This window comes from Lynx rufus, unplaced genomic scaffold (genome assembly GCF_022079265.1).
Source record: "Lynx rufus isolate CCGP_SWC_20201006 ecotype Redwood Valley unplaced genomic scaffold, mLynRuf1.p SCAF_11, whole genome shotgun sequence".
Taxonomy (NCBI): domain Eukaryota; kingdom Metazoa; phylum Chordata; class Mammalia; order Carnivora; family Felidae; genus Lynx; species Lynx rufus.
In genome coordinates, this window is record NW_025814825.1 from 40,500,244 (window position 1) to 40,526,162 (window position 25,919).

General features: G+C 49.6%; 1 protein-coding gene across 1 annotated transcript in view; it reads left to right on the plus strand.

Annotated features, from left to right (window-relative positions):
* HIF1AN (hypoxia inducible factor 1 subunit alpha inhibitor) overlaps positions 1–17,984 on the plus strand; it is a 77,556-nt gene extending 59,572 nt beyond the window's left edge. The window contains exon 5 of the mRNA XM_047073313.1: positions 17,625–17,984. Within this exon, the coding sequence (XP_046929269.1) occupies positions 17,625–17,792 (168 nt within the window). The 3' untranslated portion in view covers positions 17,793–17,984. The remainder of the gene's footprint in view (positions 1–17,624) is intronic.
* The last annotated feature ends 7,935 nt before the right edge of the window (positions 17,985–25,919 follow it).

Sequence of the window (25,919 nt, forward strand, 5' to 3'; positions counted from 1 at the left end):
TTGGTATTTTATTTTCTATTTTATTTCATTAAATTGATTTCATGACCCACTAATGGATTGCAACCTGCATTTTGAGCAACATAGGTCTTATAGATGATGACTTATCCTTGAAGGTGATTGAAGAATATGTTATCCACGAATAACAAAATTCAGATGAACAATGGCAAAAGCTGAACAGACTGGCTGTATACTTTAAATGCTCATAGCAGGGGTGCCTTGGTGCTTCAGTCAGTTAAGCCTCCAACTCTTGGTTTTGGCTTTGGTCATGATTTCATGGTTATTAGATTGAGCCCCACATAGGGCTCCATGCTCACAGCACAGAGCCTGCTTTGGATTCTCTCTCCTCCCTCTCTCTCTGCTCCCCCCCTGCTTGCACTCTCTCTCTCTCAAAATAAATAAGCATTAAAAAATAATTTCTAGAAATAAAATATTGAAATAAAAACAACTCAATGGAGTGGTTAAGCAGTTGATAACACTGCTGAAGAAGGAATTAGTAAATTGGAAAGCGAATTGGAAAGTACCCAAAATGCCTCTCACAGAGTTACGGTCATGGAAAATATGAAGAAGTTAAGACATGAGAAATAAAATGAGAAGGTACAATAGAGATATTAGAAATTCCAGAAGAAGAGAGCAGAGAGAAAAGAGAGAGAAGAAATATAAAGATTCAATGGTGGCAAATTGACTGGTATTGAATGCAAAAAAAAAAAAAAAAAAAAAAGTTCTCAGTAAGAAGGAACACAACTGGATTCCCAAGCAGAATAAATAAAAAGAGATTTACACCTAAAACCTTTAGTGACTCTGCAGAATATCTAAGAGAAAAATCTTACAAGCTAGCAGCATAATGACAATCAGGCAACAGGCTTCTCATTAGGAGCAATGGAAACCAGAAGATAAATAATTATAGCCTCAAAATTCTGAAGGAAAATAACTGTCAACTTAGAACCCAGGGGCGCCTGGGTGGCTTAGTCAGTTAAGCATCTGACTCTTAACTTTGGCTCAGGTCATGATCTCGCGGTTCATGGGTTCAGTCCCCTCATAGGACTCTGCATAGACAGTGTGGAGCCTGCTTGCGCTCTCTCTGTCTCTGTCTCTCTCTCAATAAATAAACTTTAAAAAATTATTTTAAAAATTTTTTAAAAAGAAAATTCACCATCTTATAACTACTATAGGTATAATTAATTGATTCGAGCAAGATAATCAATGGATGCTAAAATCCCTGGGTCAAAAATATTTAGAGGACAGGATATTCACAGTCTCAAATCCTGCCCCTACCCACATCATAATGTATTACTCAGAGAGGGCAAAGGACACCTTTACAATGGAGAATCTTGAATGATGCTACCTTAAAAATGATCAAACGTATCATCACAAATAATGAGAGAAATTGATATCATATGCCTGTTGATATGATGCACTGAGAAGGAAACATCACCTACATGGTATTCCTGCCCAAAATGTTTAGCCTGAATTTAACCATGAGGAAACCATTAGATAAATCCAAATTGAGGGACAATCTGCTGCCTGGACTTTTCAAAACTCATAAAAGACAAAAAACAAAAACAAAAACAAAAACCTTGGAGAACTATTCCAGAATAAAGGAGATTAAAAAGACAAATACAATGAAAGATCTTACATTGGGATGAGGGAGGGGCAGTTATAAAGAACATTACTGGGAGAATAGAAGGGTTTTGAATATGAACTCATCTATCAGGCAAATGTTAAATTTCCTGAAAGTGATCATTACACTGTGCAGTACAGACGAATGTCCTTGTTCTTAAAAGATATCTGAAGTATTTAGGGATGAAGTGTCATTTATGTCAGCAACTAACACACAAGTGTTTTAGAACAAGAAAGGGAGAGTTAAACCAAATGTGGAAATAGTTACAAATTGTTCATCTGTATCAGAGTGTATGAGCATTCATTGCAACAGTGAACTTTGCTGTACAGTTTTAAATTTGTCAAAATAAAAAGCTGGAAGAATAGAAGCAGTTTCAAAACAAATACAACAACACCTAATGAAAGAATGGATCTAGTCAATGATAGTAAATGGCTGTTAAAACCATTAAGTGAAAAGCTGATGGAGGGAAAAAAGCTGAACGTGAACTTTATAATGGATAGATCCAGCTGACAGCAACTGAGCCCACTGATTAATCTTGATATTTAAAAAGAAAAACGACGAGGAATTATGTGGTCCTGACGTGATGCAATAGGAAGTTCACAGCAACTGTAAAATATTCTAGCCAAAAAATCAAATCTGAAGCCAAGCAACTCTGGAATCTACCATTTTAAAGGGACAGAGAAACATGTTAAATGATACCACAGGGGTGCTATCAGCAAAATCCAGAATGAAGGAAATTCCATAGGACAAATGGCCCACAGTTTCTTCAATAAATAAGTTGCAAGAAGAGGAAAGAAAGTATAGCCTAGGAGTGCCTGCGTGGCTCAGATGGTTGAGTATCAAGCTCTTGATCTCTGCTTAGGTCATGATCTCACCCGTGACAGGCTCTGTGCTGATAGTGCAGAGGCTGCTTGGGATTCTGTCTGTCCTCTCTCTCTGCCCCTCCCCCACCTCTTTCAAAAACAAAATAAACATTAATAAATTTTTTAAAAGAAATTTTCAAAAACTTAAAAAGAAAATGTAGTGTATAGAACTGAATAGATATTTGATGAGAGTAAGGAATTATAGTTAATTTTTATTTAAGTGAGATAATGCTATTGAGGTAATGCTAAAAGTGTCCTTAACTGTTAGAAATGCATGTTAAATCATCGACAGGTGAGGTGATTTGATGTCTGTGTCCAAATAGTCCTGGCAGATAGAAGAAATAAGATTGGTCCTATGTTGATAATTATTGAAACTAGTTGATAGGTAGAAAGATCTTTTAAGGGACGTCTGGGTGGCTCAACTGGGTGAGCATCTCACTCTTGATTTTGCCTCAGGTCATGATCTCATGGTTCCTGAGTTTGAACTCCACATCAGGCTCTGCGCTGATAGCAGAGGGATTCTCTCTCTCCCTCTCTCTCTCTCTCTCTCTCTCTCTCTCTGCCCCTCCCCCGCCCGTGCACCATGCTTTCTCTCTAAATAAATGAATAAACATTTAAATCTATCTATCTACCTATCTATGTATCTATGTACATTTATATTTGAAACCCTTCAGAATAAACTTTTAACAAATAAGTAAACCCAAGCCACTCCAATATTTTCCCAGTATATTCTCCCAAAGAAGGCTCTTCAGTGTTAGAATGGTTGTTCCCTCACAAGTAGTACACAGGTTGAGACCAGAGAAAGAATTCCAAGTGGAGGGTAAAACCCCAGGCCATCATGGGGGGCCAAACCCTCTTTCAAATGGAGTGCTATTTACTTAGGGGGTGAGGGGCTCTGTCTTGTGTGTCTTAAACCAGACTGTTCCCTGTTGGGTGGAAGCAACATATTACACCTGGACAGCTCCCTGCCCCAACCTAGGTTAAGAAACGGGATTTGTAAAGACTATAGGTTGGATCCAAGGCAGAGGGAGGAGGTAAAATTAGATGTCTCTTTTTGTGAGGCTTGGATGAGGTTGAGGTCTGAGATCAGAGGTCAAGGATGGGGCTGGAGGGATGGGCGTGTCACTAAGGTGAGTGTGCTGTGCCAAGACCTAAGAGGCTTCGGGAGCTGACCTTCCTGGCCTTCATGCCTTTCTCCTTGGTGCCAGTTCTCTGGGATGGAGACAGAGCTCCTACCCATCTTCCCCTCAACCCCCCTGCCCATCTCCCTCCCACACCATTCTCCTCTCTTCTCTGTCCAGTTCTCTGATCCATTTCCATCCTCTCCTTCCTCAAGCCCCTTCCTCATCTCCATTTGCCATTCCCTGTCCTCCGCCCTGCCAGACACCCCAGTTCAGGGTCCAGGAGAAGGACAGCTTTTATGTGGCTTGTAAAATTCTATTATATCTGTATTCAAAACCTAGCAGCTGAGAAACACTGGTAATAAGCGTGTTATTAAGCGTGTAAATACACTTCCACTCCAAGGCCTCTAAGGGGCAAGGGCTGGATTCTCAGGCTGGGCATCTCCCCTGCTTGTAAGTCCCTCCCCACCTGGCCTCCACCCCAGACTTGGACCTTGTGCCAAGGCCCAGGTCTCCTCCAGTCTCCAACCAGCACCGTCCTGCAAAACCCAGACTCTTGGAGAAAGGGGGCGGGGGAAGGGGCCGAAGAAAAAAAACATTAGGAAAAAAACTCCCACCCAGAGAGCATTCTTTCTGCAGCACTCAGGAAAAAGGATGTCTCACAGGGGACGGGAAGGCGAAATTTTTTCACATCCAAATGGATTGCAATTTCCCTCCATTTAGCACCTGAAGGTAATTAGCTCGAAGAGACTGCCGAGTGCGAAACACGTTCACGGAACATTAACTCTCACACATTCTCCAGTTGCAGGGAATTAATAGGAAAGATTAAAGTTTAAAGAGAGCAAAATGCCATTACCTCGCCAGCCACCTCTCTCCGCGGCAGTCTCCAGCCCCCGAAAACCTTCGGCCAGTGCTTGGGCCGGGGCTCGGGTCTCAGCCTCCAGCCTGGCTGGCTGGGGCATCTGGGTGTGCCTCACCAAGAAGGCTAGCATGTGCTGATGTGCACGCACGTGTGCAAAACAGGGCAGCTCTGCAAGGCCAGTGCAGCCCCCCTCCCATCCCCGAGAAGTTTGGGGTGGACAGGGCAGGTGTGTTCTCATAGGCTGACTCCTGGCATTGGTGTGTATGGTGGCCCTGGGCGGGGGCGGATGGGGGAGATACTAGGAAGGGTTATTAGCTTGGGCGTGCCCTGTGATTTCGGTGCAGAGGGCGAGATCTGGCAGCTTGGCCGGCAATAGAGAAATGGGGGGTGTCAGTCCCACCTTGGGTGTGTAGAGAGGCACTGGGTGAAGTGATGGAGAGAGTTGCTTCCACTCTTGTGTGGCAGGCAGGAGCCACAAACATACGTGTGCATGCATACGCAGGCTCCCACGACCACACACAGACGGCCTTTGTCACTCTGCTTTTTTCAAAGTTTATGTAGGCTTCAAATTGGAAAGGTTTCTGTGTTGCTTCAGTATTTTAGGAAAAGATGAAAGACAGAGAGAGGGAGACAGAGAGAGAGTGGGGGAGAGAGAGAGTGAGGGAGAGAGAGAGGGGCAGAGGCAGGCAGGAGAGAGAGAGCGCGAGATGAAATTGAGACATGGAAGAATTTATTGCCCAGAAAATTCCATTCTGCTATCTGATTCAAAAAGTCCAGTCCCCCCAGCTTCGGAAAATCTATTTTCCACATTTTAATACCCTGCAGAACAGTCCTCATAACTCATCCGAGTGTGTTAAGCACAGTTTTATTAGATCTGAAACAAATTTTGGTGGGGAGATACTATAGGTCATTAACCATGGAGTAATTTTATCCTTGTTTCCCTAATGATGCCATAATGGCGAGCGAATTTCTTAACTAAAGACCAAAGAACATTTTGAAGGTCAGTTTCATCTGTGAGCTCCTTCAAGCGCTTCTCAGAGAAGATTGGAAAACTCGCCGATTTTTTGAAGAGTCATTAATAATGTGAAAGCTGAAAGCACCCTCCATTTGCGTTCCTGCTTTTTACCTTTTAATTTTATATCGTCCCCGCTCAGAGCCCCGCTCCCACTCCCTCACCCTCCTCTGGACCTCCCGCCTGCCTACCCACCCCACGCAGGGAACAAGGCTGCCCCATACCAGGTACCAGGCTAGCTGTGAGGGGCAGACAGGGGCTGCAGGAGGGGAGGCAGAAGAGCTAGAGAGGCCAGGGCCCCAAAGAGATGGGGGCCTTTGCTAAATTCCCAGAATGTGGTGTACTGTGTGAGGGTATTGTTATAGACATGGTACACGTGTGCGTGTGTGCATGTGTGCAAATGTGCAGTGCAGGGGACTGGGGTCTCTGGATTGCATACTGGTTGTGCACACACATGCTAGGGACCAATGGGGACTTAGTAGTCTCTATAGGTGGGTGCCCTCTGTTGGACGCAGGTGGGGAAAGAGAACTGGAAACCAGCACTGGGTCCAGTGGCTTGGGCAGTGGGTCAGCTGGGGGACTTGAGGTATCTCCCAACAGAGATGGACAACATGTGCAAGGCATGAAACAATTGATAGCGCATTGTGAGCCCTGATTACAATGTGTGCACATGAGCGTATATGTCCTGGGGGTGGTGAGGTCATTAAGGCAAGAGCCCCAAGGGCCCTCTCTACTGGCAAATATTTAGACACTTGAAACAGTGACCATTGTCTGCCCATCCCTCACTCCTTGGACCACTCACTCCTTGCTCCCCAGGCCTGGAGCCCTTCATTTGCCCACTTTACTCCCTCCTAATCTCCAGTCTCTGGCTCCTTGGACCCCCCCCCCCCGCCACCTCCCAGTTCCACCCCTTCCCCTGAACACTCCTCCCCCCAGCTCCTCACCTATCTGATGGCTATCATTGCAGGGTGCCCAGCCAGGAGCCGGGGTGGGACAGCATCTCTGTGTGTGTGCAGGTTTGGGGAGGAGGGGGCGGTGTGGTGACACTCCATGCTCCCAGATGTGGTGGCAGCGATAATTCCAATTTTATGCCTTTGTTATGGCTTTAATCACTTTCTTTATGCGTTTTGTTCCAGCGATCAGGGAGAGACACCTGATAGGCAAAGAGGATACCAGGGGAACCATTTTTATTTGGAATGTGGTGAGAAGTCTAATTAGAATCTGAATTCTGCTGAGCCTTGAAATGGCCAGCACTTTATCCTGATCGCCTTAGATATTGTTTCGAGTCAATCATCTGTCATGGTGCGGCAGGAGAGCCTCTCCCTTCACACCGCACCCCTCCCGCCACGGGGCCAGCCCAGGCACACTGGGGGAGGGGAGGCTCAGGCTTCCGCCCTCGTAGGGATCTGTGCCTCCTTCTGGGGAGGGGGGGCTGTTTGGTATAGCCAACCCTCCATTGGTGAGGGCTGTCTTTGCTGGGTGCTGAGTTTCAGCTCATGGGGGTGGAGAGAGGGGCTGCAGGAAGAGGGGCCTGAGAGGCTTGTATTAGAATTAGGAAATATTGAGGTGAGGCCAAGCTAGTCTGGGGTACCTCCTAAATGCTCTCAGTACACTGACCACCCCACCTCCTATCAATGGCTCACAGCGACTCTCCTCTCTTTACTGTCCCCTGGACATATTGTATCTCTGCCACCTGCTCACTGTCCCTCAAACTCACTGCTCCCATTGCTAACCCCTCCCTGACCAACACTTGCCACACGTTCAGCTCCTGGTCTCCAACTTTCCTCCCTCCAGTCCTGCCGCTGGACCACCAATCCGGCTTGTTCTGCCATCTGTCGAGTCCCTGGACTGGTTCCACCTCCTCCAGAAAGCCTTCCCTGACTACCTGAACCCACACAGGTGAGCTCCTCGAGAGGTGGACAATTACAACACAGGCCCCCATCTGGCGATGGCCGCGCTGACTGCCGACACTCCTCCCACAAGACCCCGCTCCATTTATCTTTCTCCTGCCTTCAGATGATTTCCAGTTGTCCTCTCTCTTTTTCTAAACTGTTTTGGGGTGTGTGTGTGTGTGTGTGTGTGTGTGTGTGTGTGTGTCCTAAATCTGCTCAAACCCTTTTTGAGCATAGCAAAATGTAAAGTAGAAATAAGTATTACTCTGAATGATAATTTCACCTCCCCAATCACATCTTGTGCTCCCAAAGTATGACCATTTCTTCCCTGTATCCTGCCTTTTCCACTAACTATAAGCACACAGGACCAGGCACAGAGTGGGGAGCTGTGTATTGCCTCCAGAAGTCAGAGATTCACGGAAGCTTTCTGCTTCCTGCTTCCCTTCATACATAACCCCCAATACATACCTACTATGTGACAGATGTAGGCATAGTTGGGGGACTATTAGTAGCCAAAGGAAGTGCCATTTCTGGCAGGAAAGAGGAGCATGTGCTCTATGAATAATGTTTCCATGGGAGATGGCCAATGTGGGTCCTTTTTAGATGGTTGGGGCACTCAGTGGCCCTCTAGCCACTTAGTGTGCCCCATAAAGCAGAATGTCCTCATTGATGTCAGTATCACTGGGCCTCCTGGATGGTCACTGCCCTCTTGAGATTATCTATGTAGCCAGGGTACCTTATGTATGGTCCAAGGGGCAGTGTGACCAGATGCTGCCATAGAAAAATACAGACTCAGAGGGTCCCCAGAATACCCTTCTCAATCTGCTCACTTCCCCATCCCTATCTGGACCCAAGCTTGAATGCAATCCTGACTCATTTTATTTGAGGATGGTCTCTTTCCCTCCTTGCACCTCAGTTCTTCCTGGTCCCTGAGCTGTGGGCAAGGAGTGGGGATGGCACTAACCATAGTCCAGCAAATCATGGGGCTTGTTGGGAGACGGTTCTCTGGAATGCATTGCCAGGACTCTATTCCTTTCTCCCTCCCAGCAGCCCCTATCCGGAGGCATGGCTGTACTGACACCACACTGATGGATGGAGAGTGAAGAGATACAGGGAGATGGAGAAGGAATCCATAGCCAGGGGTCCTCATTTATAGGGGAAGGCAGGACAGTGGCCGGAGGGACTTAGGAGCAAGCTTCCTAGTGGGAAATTGCAAGCTGCCATTAGCGTTTAGGTACAAGTTAATATATCTGAGGGAGTGTGTGTGTGTGTGTGTGTGTGTGCGCGCGCACACGCACATGCACACACACACACACCCGCATATGATGGAGGGTCAGTAGGTGAGGGGTTAAGGTCCCTATAGGGAAGAAGCAGAACGCTGGCACACTTGGTCTGCCCATAGAGAAGGGTGGGAGTTCAAGGGTGGCTCATGCTCCAACTACTGTTTCTCCATCTATACAAATAGTGGGGAGATGAAGCTCCTGGCCCAGGGAGCACATGTGTTGGGTGAGGGTGGCGGGCGGGAGGACAGAGATGCCAAAGCTACTAAAGGCCTAGTCTCTTCCCATCTCAGACACCCTCAAGGCACTGTCCTCTCTCTACATCCAGAGCTCGGCTGCAGTGGGGGGAGATGAAAAGGAGGAGAAACTGTTGGATAAAAAGAAATTCAAAAAAAAAAAAGTAAGTGAAATATTCAAACTGGAAAGTGATATTATAGAAACTGCAGCCCACGGCTCAGTGCATTCAAATTTATTCAAACTCGGCGCCTGACAGTGATGGATGCAGCAGCTTTTCCCACAATATGGAGAAGGCGCGGGGGCATTTAGGACTGCGGGTCCCCTCCGGGAGGGTGGGGGCCCACACCACCTCCCATGCTTTGCTCCTCCTAAATGGGAATGAGGTTCTGGGTCCTGTCCCCTCTACTTCCTAAACCCCACGGTTCCGGGGATGCTGGGGGACCTGGGCATCGCTGGCCCAGGTGCTGGGGTATGGCCCAAGATAGAGGTAGCCAGCTGTGGAACAGAGTGCGCTCTAGTGCCAAGGAAGAGGGTGGTCAACCCTGTCCAGGGGATGACCCGACGAGGGTGTTACCTACATCAAAAAGAAGAGCGTGGCTGTGTGGTTTGTAGCCAAGTAAACAGCATGAACCTTAGAAAGCCCTGAGTATGCTGAGATCTAAGGGTCTCAGGAATCCCAAGTCAGGGGGCATTCGGTCCCAGTGGCTCCCACTTTCCTGCCCATTGACTCCCACCTTTGCTCCATCCAGGAGAGGGACAAGAGGGCCTCTGGTGAAACCTCAAATCTGGGGGCTTGGTGTGAGCAGTGGGCAGGTGATAGACTACCCTGCATGCTGTGCCCCGGAGTAGCCCTTGCTCCCAGGAGCACCCTCCAGCCTCACTTCTCCCCCGACAAGGTTGCTCCCGGCCTCCCGTCCAACCTCTTGACCACCAGGCCCACTTCTGATTCTCAGGCCCCATCCCCTGGGAAGCCTTGGAATACCAGTCACTCGAGGAGAACTACCCATCTCCTGGCTGCCTTGTCCACTGCACTCTCCCCCCGCGTCTCTAACCCTCCTTCTCTGTCTCTTTCTTCCCCTACAGTCTCTCCCAAATGTAGCCACAGTGCAAAGTCTCCACTGTTCTCTCCAGTCTCTCAGGAGATCTCAGTCACTTGGGAACTTGCAGCTGTCACCCCCGAGCAGGTAATGGGAGCACTGATCTCTAACCCCCAAGCTTCTCTTGAGATCCGAGCCCACAACCCAGGCAGCGCAAGGCTCATATTCAAAAAGCAGCCTGCATGCCTCTCCTAAAGCCAGCAACAGCATGTGACTCCCACTTTGTTGGTAGCCCTGTTGCCCACCCACTTACCCTCACAGAAGCCTTGGAGCCCCTAGTCCTCTGCCGTCCTCATCTCTACTTTCAATTAGGGTACAAATTCAGAGATGCTTCCTTATTTCTTTGGTACCCATCTTTGCCTCGCCATCACCACCGTCTCCAGGAAGGCCCTTATCACAGCTCTCCCAAGCCTCTTCACTTCAACCAACAAACCCTGTTGAGTGCAAGCCATGCACCAAGTCTCCAAGTGTGGCTTCTTTCTCCCAGCGGGGCTCTCTGCCTCTGAGTTCCATGTCTCCGATTGTTCTACACACTGCTGCCAGATTCATTTTCCTAAAGCACAGCTCTGATCGTGCCACTCTCCTGCTCAAACCTTCAATGGTTCCCCACTGCATACTAAATAAAGTACAAACTCCTGACTCCTATATTCATGGCCCCTTGTGACCTGGCCCCTTCCTCCCCCTCTCTCCAAGACTTCCCATTACTCTCCTTCATGCTCATACTTGCCAGCCAAATTGGACTCTGAGTGGTTCCCTTGCACACTCCCCACCCAGCAACTTCCCACCTCTGTGGGCTGGTCCATTCTCCTCTTCTGCCTGCGATGCTGTCCTTCTGGGATGGTATCACTGCCCAACACCCAGCTTATCTCTGCCCATCAATATCCTAATTTTCTGCAAGACCTGATTCAAGTAAAGCCATCTTCTGAATACTCCCTATAAATTGCTTAGCAAGGTGCCTGCTGGTGGTGTTGTTGTTGTTGTTGTTGTTGTTGTTGTTGTTCACCACCACCACCAGCAGTGGTTTCTCTTCCCTGTGAAACTTCTAGTCCTCTACAGCTTTCTTGGCTCTTATTTTCCCAATAGTCATTACTAGAATGTTTGCCCTACAGCTGTCCTGGACTATAAACCTCTTGAGAGCCCGGCCTAAGTAACGTTCATTTGAATCGTCCTCAGCCCCTGGCCCAGGAGGCTCAGTAAACGCCTGTTGAATAAATAAATGAATGAGTGAATGAATGATGGAATGAATGAACCAATACAGAAAGACTGGCTTGGACATGACTGTGTGACACAGACTTGGCTCTTCTGAGCCTCCATTTCTGGGCAGTGACCACCTAAAATTTCCCTGTCATTACTCCTGGCCCTCCTGACATGTGGCCAGGTGAGCTGGGACATGTGTGTGCAGGTTATATGACAGGTGTGTCACCGCTCTAAAGAGAGAGAGGAGTGTGGCAGAGTTCAGCCTTCCCAACTCATCAATCAAAGGGCACTTACTGACAGCTCTTGAGAGCTGGCTCCAGGCTCTGCTGGGGTTGGGGCGGGACGGGTGGGGGGTGAGGCCTGCCCTCTGGAGGTTCACAGTCTAGTTGCTCCTTCACTCCTCCTGGGACTTTCAGGCCACAGGAAGTCAAAGGGCTCCACCAGGGACTGCGGACAGGGATGTCATGCTGATGGGTGGGGTGAGCCCTTTCCTCCAAGCTGCCCTGAAATGCTACTTAATCCAGAAGTGGCTCTTTTACCCTCTTGGTGTAGATCTTAGTGCCCCATCCCAACTGGAGCTTCCCTGGGAGGTCTGTTGCCTTCTGCAGAATTCTCCACCACAGAGGCCAGAACCACACAGCTTGAAGCTGCTGAATGGATGGGTGGATGGGTGCTGTGAATAGTTGACAAAATAAATGAGTAAATGAGCAACTAGCTAAACACACGGATGAACAAAGTGCTGGGCAGATTGGCACAAATCACACAGTCGGCATTCACTGAGCATCTACTATGTACCAGGCACGGTGCTAAATCCTTCAGCTTCATTGACTCATTTCATCTTCCCTTCAGCCCTTGGGGTAGGAGCTATCAGGACCCTGCAAGGGAGAGGCAACTGCTGCTCAGGGGAGTGAAATAAAGTGTGAGAGGCCCTAGCTCTGCAGGGAGGAACCTTGGTCCCCTTGGTCCCCTGCCCCAAACTCTTCCTGGCAGAGGGCGAGGGGGGGGCGGCGGGGGGGCGGTGTCATCTGCTCCTTCCCCAGACCACAGACCACAGGCCCTCGGCGGCGGCGAAGGGGCGGGGAAGTGAAGCTCCTGGGGAGGAGGCTCACAGGTGGTGGGGGGTATTGTGGGGTCTCCGTCCCGCGCGCGCGGGGGTTGGGGCGGGGTGGGGGGAGCTCTGGGTCCCACGTTTTCTCTCCGTCCCCCTGGGAGATTAGGCGCAGTTCAGAAGAGGCACAGCCGAGGAGCCTCTGTTTCCCAAAAGGCGGCTTCCCAGCCCCCCTTCACGCACCTCCATTGCAAGAGGGAGCGCCCTCTCCCGAGGGGTCCCCGGCGCTGGGGGGCGCCCCCTCCCGCCGGCCCCCCGCCCTGGCGGCCGGTCCCTCCCCTCGCGGCCTGATACAAACAAGCGCGCTAAACTCCGGGAGATTTACAGCGGGCGGCTGGGCGGCGCGGGCCCCCGGCCGCCGGTGAGATATCTCCAAACAGCGCACTAACCACTTTCCATTTTATACCTCACCAGCTTTATAGCATCTTAAGGATTTCTGTGCACGGCTGGCTTCCCGCCCAGGGAAAAAACCCAGCCTTGTAAATAAATACTAAATATATATGAACAGAGACGACAGCGAGAGCCGCGGAGGAGGGGGAGGGGCGGGGGTGCCGCAGGGTGGGGGTGCGGGTGGCGGCTCAGGGCCTGGCGACCGACGGGGAGGAGGGGGGCAGGACATATTGGGGTGTCCGAGACAAAGGCGACAGGGAAAAAGCACTTGACAGGCAAAGTGAGGGAAACTGAGACAGCGCCAGAGAGGGAGGCAGAGAGAAATGGAAAGATGGAGGCTGGCTGGAAGTGCTCCAGGGTGTGTGGGTGTGTGTGTGTGTGTGTGTGTGTGTATACGGAGGACTCCCTTAAAGCCTAGGGAGCAAGAGAAGGCTCTTCCAACCCTGCCTGTCTCCTTCCCACAATTTCTGAGGGGTTGGGGCTCAAGGATGGTATTACCATCCGTGTGTGTGTGTGTGTGTGTGTGTGTGTGTGTGTGTGTGAGACAGGAGTATGTCACGATGTGCTCCAAGGAAAGAGTTTATGTTTGTGTGTGTGAACCCATGTATGTGCAGATGTGTGTTTGGGGTGTTTGGTGTGGGTAGGACTGTGCCCAGTGGGCAGTGGGCTTTTGGGGGGGAAGAATGCCTGTGGTGTAGTCAGGGTGCGAAGCAGGTTTAGGACATATTGGGGGTGGCGATGAGGCAGGCGAGTTCGGAGAATGCGTGCAGCTTTGACGTTGAGTTGAGGGCTGAGCAAGCATATGTGATCAAATGTGTTTGGGTGTCTTGAGGTGTGTGGGGATCTGGGCGGAGATGAGTCGTGAGCTCAAGTAAGCCAGGGTGGACCTTCAAAGGAGCATGTGTTGGGTCTGGAAGCAAGTACCCACTTGTGTGTTGGGGTCTGTCAGGGGTGAGATATGACATGCTACCAGGTGAGATATGACATGCTCACCTCTTCCTCATCCTCCCTCTCTGAGTCTTTCTAGGGGCTCTGGGACTCTCTGCCATGGCCACCAAAGAGAGGGTCCCCAGTGCTGACTGAAGCCCCATACTACCCCAGCCCCCAGCTCTGAGGTCTCTGGACAGGAGCCAGATTTGAACTGGGGAGCAGGAGGGAACATCCTCTCCCCTCTCAGGGGACCCAGCGATCCCTTTTTGTTCCCCCCCCTTGTCTTCGATATTAAGTATTCAAACCTCATTTACATCCTTATTTTTCAATTTGCTGCCACAGTAGTTTAATTTATTCGATATAATTTCTTTTTCTGAGGGGACATTAATCATTGCCCTGTGCTTTTGGGCGCCTGTGGGATCTCTGCGTGTGTATGTGTGTGCGCATACGCATCTGTGGGGGGGGGGGGGGCTCTGTGTGCGAGTGTGCATCTGCGTCCATGTGTATCTGTGCCTGCTCACACTTGTGTCTGTGTGTGAGTGAGGTGCAAGTTTGTCGTGTGGGTGTGAGAGAGAGTGTGGGTCTTTGTGAGAGGGTTTTGAGTGTGAGAGGGTCGGGGTAGGGAGGAGGTGTGGGAGGGTGGTGTGAGTGTGCTACATTGATCGGGTCCTCTTCCTCCTGGTCCTTCGTAGGATGTCAGCAAGAAGGGGAAGTGGGGCACACTTGAGGTGGGGTCCTCCCAGTACCCCCTGTCAGCTTTCCCTTCTTGAGAGTGTGCCCTGGACAATTGTAGCTGGAAATGTTCTAGAATCCCTGGTCTCTGAAGAAAGAGAACTGAGAGAGGTGGAAACACACAGAGATAGGGAGAGACAGACAGATGAGAGAAAGGCCGGCCACGGCAAGGGAAGAAAGAAAGAGGGGGAAAGAAACATGGAGAATGATGGAGAGAGACGCAGGAGAGAGGGAGAAGTGAGCAAGCCGGCAGCGTCTCAGCCCATAAAGTCCCTGGAATGGGAGGAAGGGGCGCGAGACTCCCGCCTCAGCTCAGGCCCAGTCATGGCTCAGTGCAGTGATGGGGGGCGGGGGGGGGGGGGTGGGGGTGGGAGGACTGGTTGCTCCCAGGAGCTGAGATGAGTGGAGTGGCTTGGGGGAGGCTTGTTTGGAGAGAAGAGGCAAGAGGAAGGGGTAAGGGAGAGGGGGGAAGAGAGAAAACCCCTCTTGGTGATATAACTCAGGGGAATGAAGCCAAGGAAAAATTCCAGTGTTGTTGAAGGGATAAAAGGGAGGAAGCTCCCAGATGCTAGCTCCCCTCTCTACCCTCAGTATATCTGGGCAAATCCATGGCTTCCTAAGACCCTCTTTTGGTCCCTAGCCCCTGAACCCCTCAGTTTTCCTTCTCTGGCATGTTTTTGGAACTGCCAGGAGCTAATGGTAAGGTCACCATGACATCTCACTTAATCTTTGTAACAACTTGAGGTAAGAGTCGGTCTCCCCACTTCAGAAAGGAGGAGAGGAGAGGTCAGAGCTTATCCAAAGTCCAGAGGAGGTCCAGAGCCAGGATTTATGGCATATCTGCCTGAGGGCACATGCTGAGATTTCCCCCTCCCTCAGCTGCCTCCTAGGGTCGTGTCCACCCCAAACCTTCCTTTCTCACCACTATACAGGTATGACACACACACAAAACAATATCTGGGACCCAAGGGTAAAGGAGGTGGCCTTTTGGGGGCAGGAGTCAGGAGGCTGCGGGTGACCTACTATAGCCTTAGCCCAGCTACCCCCAACTGTGAGGACATTGAGGCCCAGGACCTGAGTGCCCCCAGGGCTCATATGGACCCTGTCTTTCCTCTCATCCAAGGGTCAGAGTCCCCTTAAAGATCCCTTCCAGGGGGCGCCTGGGTGGCTCAGTTGGCTGACTTCGGCTCAGGTCACGATTTCACAGTTCGTGAGTTCAAGCGCCGCATCGGGCTCTGTGCTGACAGCTTAGAACCTGGAGCCTGCTTTGGATTCTGTGTCTCCCTCTTTCTCTGCCCCTCCCCCCACTTCTCAAAAAATAAACATTTTAAAAAAATAAAAGAAAGAAAGAAAAGACCCCTTCCAGAAGGTGGAGGCCAAAACCCACTTAAGCTTGGACTGGCTGACTGCTTGGGGCCTGGTTTCTCCACCCAGGACCAGTTTCAAACAGCTATGACCTGCCCATTTTAGCCTTACCCAGATAATGGCCCAAGGCTCAGGGTTTAGGGAGAGAAGCTTCTTTCTCTGAAATTATAAAAGTGAAATTTTGAAAAATGGTCTGAAATTGGACTTCATGGGACCTCAGCATTTGAGCCTCCAGATACCTGCCTATCTTGAGGTCTATAGATTTAAATAGTCTAATACCAAATCCCTGTGATCTGAATGTCCCCAACAACCAAGGATTTGAGTGCATAGGTGGGACCTAGGGCTGATGATGAGCATCTAGGTGGGAAATCCGAGATGGAAGAGTCTGCATCATTCCAGCCTCAGATCTTCAGCCCCACCCCCACCTTCCTTGTGCTGTCTCCCAACCCAGAGAAGCCGTTCTTTGATCCTTACCCTCCAGGAGTTGGGCTCAGGCCTCACACCCAGGCCCCAAGCACAGACATGTCACACGGAAACCATCACCCACTAGGGTCAGTGATAACTGGGTGGCGGCGAGAGAGGGGGTCCCTGGGCATGTGGGGAGGGGGCAAGGGGACAGGCCTGGGGCCGAGGAGAAGGTAGCGCGTTCATTTGAATAATGGGCAAAATCAAATTAATTCTACATTAAATAGTTGTGAATAAAGGGTTGAAGTCAGCAGTTTCAAACTTGTTTTCCTTAATTACTTTCCGTGTTTAATGTCATTAAGAAGATTAAAAATTCATTAACAAGAGTACTAAAGTGGCAAATCAGGAAAGCGATCACTCCAGGTTAGAAACTCCGCTGAGGCCGCACAGTGAGCCTTCTGCAGGGGGCATGGGTGGGGGTGGGGGCCGAGAGGGTTGGGGACAGACAGGCGCTCACACACTTACACACTGATACACAACAGCTCCATAAACACACGTCCATAATATCAGTGGGCATCCACACATGGATACACGCACACTCAGACATTTTCACTCATCCATACCCAGGACTTCTGTGATTGTGGGGAGACAGTGTTTTGGGGTCTGTAGCTAATCGGGTCACAACTCCATAAATCCCTCTCCTAAGAAGGAGAATTAAAGATCAAACTTTCCTGACAGGCAGTGCAAGGTCATAAGAATCAGTGTCAGCTCAGTGGTGTCCGAGTTCACTTTCCTGTCTCCTGGTCTTGTCTGTCTGTCCCTGTCTCCCCTCCCTTCGCCATCCCTCCCGCACTAAAGGGCTCTCTCAGGGCAAACCTGATCAGTTTCCTGGGAGGAGCTGCTGACTTTGAAGCTTAATTATGCTGGAAAAGGATCCCCTTTGTCTCCTTAGCTTGTTGGGGAGGGGGGAAGAGTCATGTTACCTCTGGGAGAAGGAACAAGGAGACAAAGGGTAACATGGGTGGGGAAAGGAGAAGGCAGAAACAGCTGGGGAAGTGGCACCCAAGTGTCCTGGTCTTCAGAGTGGATCCTCACTCAGTCACCCATCGCTAACCTCACCCTTTCACCCTGCCTTTTCGCCCATCATGTTGGCTAAACCCCTTCCTCCCCAGTGCCATACTTTACCCCCTTCACCGTGAAAGGACCCTCCTTGAGTCAGGACAATGTTCCCTGTGGCTATCACAATCTCTCTGACTGCATTTCTGTTTTTTTCTCTAGGCCCCAAACTCGGGACCAAGTCCCTGAGGGGGTCTAGGCTGCCTTGGGTGCACCTGTGCCTTTGTGGCTATGTTATGTGTCTGATGGCTGTGTTGGTAATTGTGTGTGTGAGTGTGTGTGGGTCTGGTTACATGAGGAGAACCATAGTCTCAGCTGGAGAACTCCGTATTAATCATAAACAAGTACACCTGGACAGCCTTGCGATTCTAATGGAATGAATTCCCTCTCATTTTATAGGTGGGAGAGCCAAACTCTGGGAAGATGAAGTTCTCCTCAAGAGAAATGAAAACGTGGGCCTACACAAAAACTTGTACAACAATGGTTGGAGCAGTATTTTTCATAATGGCCCAAAAGTGCAAAGAACCCAAATGTCCATCAACTGGTGAATATGTAAATAAAATGTAGTATATCCATACAATGGGATATTATTTGGTCATGAAAAGTAATGAAGTACTGATTCATGTTACAACATGGGTGAATATTGAAGACTCTATGTTAAGTAAAAGAAGCCAATCACCAAAAAACACCAAACACCATGCATTCTTTTAGTTCCTTTACACAACGTGTCCAGAGTCAGCAAATATACAGAAAAAGAAAATAGATTAAGAGTTGCTTAGATCTGGGGGTGGGGAGTATTGGGGGAAGAGGAGAGACTGCCAATGGGTATGGGGTTGGGGGGAGATGGTTCAAATGTCCTAAAATGTCTCACAGTGAGCAGTGCTGGTTTGATTAAGCGTCTCACTTCGGCTCGGGTCACAGTCTCGTGGTTTTGTGGGTTTCAGCCCCACGTTGGGCTCTGCTGCTTCAGATCCTGTCTCCCTCTCTCTTTGCCCCTCCACTCTCTCTCTCTCTGTCTCTGTCTCAAAAATAAAGAAACATTTTCCAAAAAATCTTAAATGGCTTACGGTGATGGTTGCACGACCCTGTAGATCTACTAAAAACCATTGACTTGAACACTTTAGATAGATGAATTGCATGATATGAGAATTATATCTTGATAAAGCTGTTATTTTTAAAAAGTAACATGACTTGCTTAGGGTCTCCCAACAACTGGGAGGTGGCACTGGTACTAGAATGTGGTCTCTTGACCCTAAGCTTGGTGCTCTTTCCACAAGCCCTACAGTGTCTCAAAAATCCTGCCATGGAGACTCGAAGGCCAAATCCTATATGTGCAGGGGTGTCCACATCACATCTCGGCTTTTCTGTGGGGTTGTCAAATTTCTGTCTCTGAGAGTGCGACTTGTTATGCGTGTGCACATAAAGATTTGTGGTCTCACAACTGTGTGGGCCTCACCAAGCATGGCTCTGCACATCTGCGTGTAGGCCCGTGGGTCTCTCGATTGTGAGCGTTGTCTATGCCCATGAACTTCTGCTCGCTGGCGCGCCGTGTCTCTGGGTGTTTGCATTTGCAGGTATATATCAGATTGCGCCCAAGTCTCTGAATGTCAGCGCATGCGTCTAGGCCCACGAAGCCAGGGGACTTCATGGGAGTCTGTGTTCATGTGTTCTTGCATGGCAGTGTTTCTACCTGTGTAATGTGTCTCAGTGGGCGCCCATGGATTTCTTAATGTGTCAGCCTACGAGTCTGGGCTCATATGCCTTCACCTCTGGGGCTCTGCCTGTGATATGTGTTAATGTGTCAGTGCATCTGTACACGTGTCCATCCACATGTTGGAATGCTGGCGTCCACACAGGTCCATCTGTGGGTGTTTGCACCTAGGTGGCAGGGGCCCATGGGCCTGTCCATCTGAGTCTGTGTGTCTGAACCCCTCCCGCAGGCACCAGCCCCAGAAGGCGCCTGCCTCCCCACCCCCGCCTCTGACAGCCGTGGAGAGAGCTACACAGTAAATTCATGGCCGCCCGGCTGGGAAACAGGCGGCTGCAATGGAAAGGAAGCATGGATTTGCATATTGAATTAAAATTAAGAGCTAATTATGCAAATAAATTATGACATTTGGCAGGAGAATTTGCTTCAAGATCATTTATTACGTTCTTTTTATAACAGTGTGAGCATTTAACGGTCAAAGACAATATTTTAAGGGAAAATTAACGCAAGATTATTAACCTAAAAACAATTCCACATTAATGAGATGGTGAGCTGGTCCCCCCCACACACCTGGGCAGGTCTAACGCCTAGACTGGGAAGGCCTTTTTCTCCTCCTCTCCTTCCTTCTCCCAGTCTGCAGGGGTGCAGGTGGCAGGGGGCTGGGAAAGGGTGAGTGTGCCTGGGTTTGTATTTCTCGATGGGGAAGTCTTGCTGAGCTGAAACTCCCACCTAAGATCGGAGCTCTGGGCTGCATTTAGGAGGCCACACAGAGGATGAGTTAAGCCCCACCCCCAAACATGCCTAGTCGTGAAAAACATGATCTTGGCCTTGGGAAGCCCCCATTCTAAGGAGAAAGACAGAGCCCCACCGTAGAAATGGCTCTGTAAATACCAGTTGGATGGGACCTGGAAAGTAGGGGTTAAACAATGTGGTTGTGCCCCACCTTATCCAGCCCCCTCTCCCTCCTCCCAGATTCCCTGATGTCCTCCAGTCACTCAGTGCTCCAGAGCTCTGAGCTCTACATCCCTCCAGGTCCCATTGTCTCGATTTTCCCTACAACCTTAATCTGTCAGCCTCGCTTTCATTTTTTGCAAAGTGACAAGGAAAGCGGGGCTCTAATCTGGGTTTCCCTGGGATGCCCTAACACATCCTACATCAGTGGGGAGTAAGCCCCAAAAGAAGTGGTGGGTGATGTCATACGTGGGCCCCAATTTTCTCTTTGCCAGTGTGTGTTTGTGTGTGTACATGTGCGTGTATGGCATCTACTCTACTGACCCCTGTGCAAGCTCTGTGGTGCGCAGACTCTTAGGGCAGACCTTTGCAGTGTGGTTCCGTGGAAGGGAGCCCAAGATCTTCCCATGGACTTCCCTGCTAGGTGAAAGCCTTTGGTTTCCGGAAGGCCCCTGTTCCGATGCAAACAAGCTCCACGGGAGACAAGATGGTATCACCTGCCATCACATGATGCCAGTATTTGGTTCTTCCTAGAATGGCCACAGGAAGGGACAGCCATTCCTCATGCTTGGCTATACCTCCAGGCCCAGCATTTTCCTTTGGGTTGTGCCAAACAAGTTTGAGACAGGGGCCGGGTATCGCTGGGGCAGAGCAGGGTGGCGGAAAAGACTGTGGCTTTGGACTAAGAAGACCTGAGGTCATCTCCTCTGCCATTTACTGGCAAGTCCCCTCTCCTGCCCCCATGCTGGGTGTCCACCCTTCTCCACCCTGTTGTGGACTTGGGAGGCTGGCCTGCAATCTGCATCTGCAGGCTCCCTTGGGTTTGACCAAAAGGGGGCGCCAGCGAGAGATGAGAGGGAGTTGGAGTTTACTCCTTGAATCCCTTCTGTGCTGGCTGCTGCTGCCTCTCCCTGCGGCCCTCCCTCCTGGTTCTGGTCACCCGGGTTGGTCATGGCTTCCCGCTGTGACCGGCCCTGTGACACTGCATCACTACTTCCACTTTTTCTAATCCTCGCCCCTACTTTTGTAAATAGTTGTTTTATTAAACTCTCCTCAGATGAACCAACAGAGTATACTTCTTATGTTTCCCGTTGAAACTCTGGTTGGGACATTCCCAGAGCCCCTCAACCTCCTCATCTGTAAAACAGGGATGGTAAGATACAGCTGACAAATTACTAGTACACATCCAGGGAGATCATGTGTACCAAGGGGCTTTGTGATTTTTAGATCCCAGATCCGAACGCATGTTTCCAGGTAGAAAACTAGACCAAGAGTTAGGCTGATGTCAAAACCACCTCTGCTGTGAAGATCTTGTGTGCCTTTGGATGACTCATTTTGCCTCTCGGGGTCCGATTTCTCACTGACAACATGCGAGGCCTGAACTCCTAACTTTAAGGTGCAGTTGTAGAAAGTGGTGATTCTATGTTCATTTTGCTGTTGAGAAAAAAGAGGTCGGGTGACATGCCCAAGGTCACACAGCAGGTTCATGGCCATCTGCCTGAGAATCTATCTGGGGTGTAGGAGCCTGGGTGGGGTCCATTTTTGGACCTTGGAGGCCTGATGGAGCAGACAGGCCTGGCCGGAGGAGCCCAGGGCTGGGGGCCTGTCCCCATGTCTGACTGGCTCACTCTGCCTCCGCAGGCAGGGTGGACCATCCCCTGGAGAGAAAGGGTGGGATTATTAATAACGGCGCTAATAAGAGAGAGAAAACAAAGCCAGCAGGGCCTGAGCATTTTTTAAATAAAGAAATTTCCCTCATCTCGTGGTTAATTTAAAAGGTTTATTTCTTGAAATGAACCCTCTTCATCAAACCCCCGATCCTTGAAGATCGGAGGCGACTGCGAGTGCCGGTAATGAATTGATTTGTAACGTGAGCGACACGGCGCCCTCCCGCCCGTGCCCACTGCGGGCCTTTAATCTGCGGTGTTTAAGGGGAAATGAGCTTCTCCATCTTTTGGCCTGAAACCCAGCACCAGGCACCGGAGCCAGCAGGCAAGGCCCAGGCACAGTAGATGCCCCCAACCGGACGGGTCCGGGTAGCAGGCCACCAGCTCCCGGCTCCTAGCACCTCTTTCCCTTCCTCTTAGGAGGGAATCAGAAGAGCCCCTCAAACCAATGCAAACCAAACCACACGGACCCACAATCAGCTGAGCAGATGTACCGCCATACCCACACGCATGGTTTCACTGAGCCATCATCAGACCATGGCTGCGCTTAACTGCACAATCCTCAACGTCACATAAATGGTCTTCCTTCAGGTAGGAGAAGCAGAAATAGAGTTACACAGACCCCCTCTACTTATTATCATAAGCATCCGTAGAACTGCCTCCAGGCCCGGACATCCAGCCACATGGGAGCACATACTCTGGACAGAAGACCTGCATTTCTACAGGCACGACAATGAATTTGGGAATATTTGGCAATGCAGAGGTAGTGGCATGGCGTGGTAGGGACTCCATGGGCTTTGAGCCATAGAGCAGGATTTGAATCGAAGTCCCATTAATTCCAATCCACTAGACCTTTCTCAATCTTGATCTCCTCATCTGTGGAACTAGAGCAACATCTCCCTCATGGGGTTCTTGTGAGGGTGACATTATCTATCGCATGTAAAGTTGTCAATATACAATTTTATTATTACGTAAATTGGTAGCTTCATGGGGGCACCTGGCTGGCTCAGTTGGAAGAGCACGAAACTCTTGATCTTGGGGTTGTGAGTTTGAGCCCCATGTTGGGTGTCGTGATTACTTTAATACATTTTTGTTTTAAAACTTCAAAAATGTTTAAATCGTGGGGCGCTTGTGTGGCTCAGTCGGTTAAGCGTCCAACTCTTGATTTTGGCTCAGGTCATGACCTCACAATTTGGTCTGTGAGATCGAGCCTTGCATCAGGCTCTGTGCTGACTACACGGAGACTGCTTAGGATTCTCTCTCTCCCCCTCTCTCTCTCTCTCTCTGCCCCTCCTCTGCTCACGTATACATGTGCATGCACACGCACCCTCTCCCTCAAAATAAATAAATAAATAAATAAATAAATAAAATTAAGACAATTTTTTTAATTGTTAGCTTCATGAAGACAATAACATTTGCGAGTGAAGTAATATATGTCGCGTATTTAGAACTTTGGCATAGGGTAGGTGCTTGGTAAATGCTAGCTAATAGCATACTTGTCACCCTCTACTGGATCCTCAACACCTACTACAGTGCTTGGTATACATTTTAAAGTAGAGTTATGTTAAATTATCCCTCACACATCGTTGATATTAATGGAAAGGTAAGTATGAGAAAGAGAGAGGTGCAGTAACATGATCACTTAGTGAGTGAATTGAACCCTCTCAGCCAGCCTTTGAGATTATTCTAATATGTACCCATTTGCAAATGATGAAGCTGGGCCCCGAGAAGTTAAGTGGCTTGCCCAAGGTCACATAGCTGGTAAATGGAGAAGAAGGGATTTGAACCCATGTAGCCAGACTCCAGAGTCTGCTTGCGTTGTGAGTGATGTTGAAAACAAAAAACTTCAGGAACAGCCTTGCTCTTTGGGGGGACCCATGTGTGCTTGGGGCAGAACCGGGTACGCCTGGAGACTGCCTCCTTGGAAGTCACCTTGAAGCTCCCACTAATCCCCTCCAAGCTGTAGGCCAGAGGCTTGGAGTCATCTCTGGTGGCGGGTCTGCGGCAGGTAAATGAGTGATGCTGGCTCTGGGTGGCTCTCAGACCTGTCGCCCGGCTAGAGTTTTTCTGTGCTTTCAGCTTCGCCACCTCCTCTGCCTCTAACTGATCTCTGGTGCCAGTCTGGACTGCTCAATTTTGAAATATGTGGAAAGTGGGTGAACCCAAACCCAAAATGGCCCTGGGCACATGCACGTGGCCAAATACTGCCTTCTACCTTCCACCTTCCTGCTTTGGCCACTGCCACGTTTCCCACCACCACTTGGAGGCCAGGAGAACCACTACAGCTCTTCTCCTTGTCCTCATGGTCCCCTTCTTGCCCAGGGAGGAAGACAGCTGAGACAGTGGTTTGGTCACAGGCTGCATTCAGGTTGGAGGAGCCACAAATCTTCCACATGGCCTCAAGGCCAGTCTTTATGTGGGTCTGACTCTCCTGGGCTTCTGAAGGGCTCCTCTCTTCCTCCACGTTCCACGGCCCCTTCCCAATCTCAGTTCTGGAGACAGTGAAGGCTCACGGGCCTTCCTGCATGGCCCTCCAGGCGTCAGTTCGACCAGAGTCTCAACGTAGCCCCAAGAAGTGAGACACCATGTGCCCAACCCAGGAAGACTCTGGGGGCCTCTGCCCATGCCCATGCTCCTCTATACATCCACGTCTCTCCTCCATTCCGCACTATGGCGCTGAGTGGGCACAGGGCGGGGGCGAAGGGTACGTGCTCCCCTCCTACGACTTCCTAGAAGAAAATCATTTTTTGTAACCGTTGGAATCCTGATTGAGCTGTCAAAAGTACATGAAACCAGCCACATGAATGGTAAACTATCCATCAGTCACAGGCCTATTTGTTCTGAGACAGTATAAACATCACACATTTTTCTTCAAAATAGAAAATAATACTTACCCCATCACATCCAGGTAATGTGGTCCCCACCCCACCAAGAAAACTTATTGGTCACACTGGTCTATTCCCTTCTCGTCTCCCAAATCTTTCTATTCTTTTCTCCACCAATCCCACTTTCCTGGAAGCATTACCTCAGTTCTGCCTTTCAGCTTTCTCTCTGTTTAAAACCAGATTTAGCACCCCCTCCCCCCAGTTAGTAAATGTTAAGGAGAAACAGGAAGCAAATCGCCCTTGAAGAGACAACCTAGTTTGGACCCAATGCACATTCTGGTCCCTTGAATGAGCACTGACACAGACAGATGTACGGTCAGTCCCTATTTGCCTTCGGGGAGTGTGATGAGGGCCCCTCTGTGCCCGCCTAATGCCTGCCCACTGGCCTGGGGTGATGGCGATGAGAAAAGGGGTGCACCCACCCTTTTAGGTAAGACCTCTCCCCCTGCAAACCTCGGCAGGGCTTTGTCCCTTAGAGGGACTCTAGAGTCAAAGGAACACATAACAGGAACCTGGGTATTTTTTGAGCCAGCTGAAAGAGACCACAGCTCTCTCTCTTACCTCTCCTCTAGGCCTCCATACATTGGTTTCCAGAAAATTCCACCCTGGGCAATGACCCCAGGTGGCAATAACAGATAAGTAGGGATGGATGGATGGATGGATGGATGGATTGGCAGCAGAAGAAGCAGACAAATGATGGACAGAAAGACAGACACGTACATGCAAACACACCCTGACATACACATCCCCACACCAATCATAGAGACACATTCAGTGCAGCATAGGAGTTAAGAGTAAAGGCTCTGAAGGCGTCCATTTAAATCTACCTGCCCCGCTCGTCTTGAGGCGTGTGACCTTGGATAAGTTAGTTGACCTCACTCAGCATGCCTCAACAGAAGATGGGAGTAATAGTAGGGTCTACCATGTGGGACGGTAGGAACTCGGCGATAGCTTTGGTCAGCACAGTGCCCAGCAGAGAGGAGTAAATGCGCAATAACTCATCACTGTCACTCTTATCATCACGTTGCACACACTTGGCGCACACACGTAACCACTCATGGGAAGCAGAACCTCTTGCAAACTCAGATAACACACACGCAGGCAAAGGCGCACACACTGACAGAAATATAGGCCGACACGCAGAGGTGGCACAGAGTGGGGGTGAGCAGCGCACTCAGGAGCCACAGTTCGAACCCAAGCTCGGCCGTTTGCTGGCTGCGTGATTTGGAGCAAGTTACTCAACCTCGGTTTTCACATCTATAAGCTGAGAATCATCATCCTAATAATAAGTTCCTCCTTGATAGGATTATGGTGACGGACAAATGAGTTAATATTTATAAAGCACTTAAAACACTGTGTGACACATAGTAAACACTGCGGGTCTGATAAACACAATAAATCTCACAACCTCGCAAGCTAATACCTGCCTAGCTCCTAGAGTTTACAAAGCGCTTTCACAGGCATAATAATCTTATTAGATCCA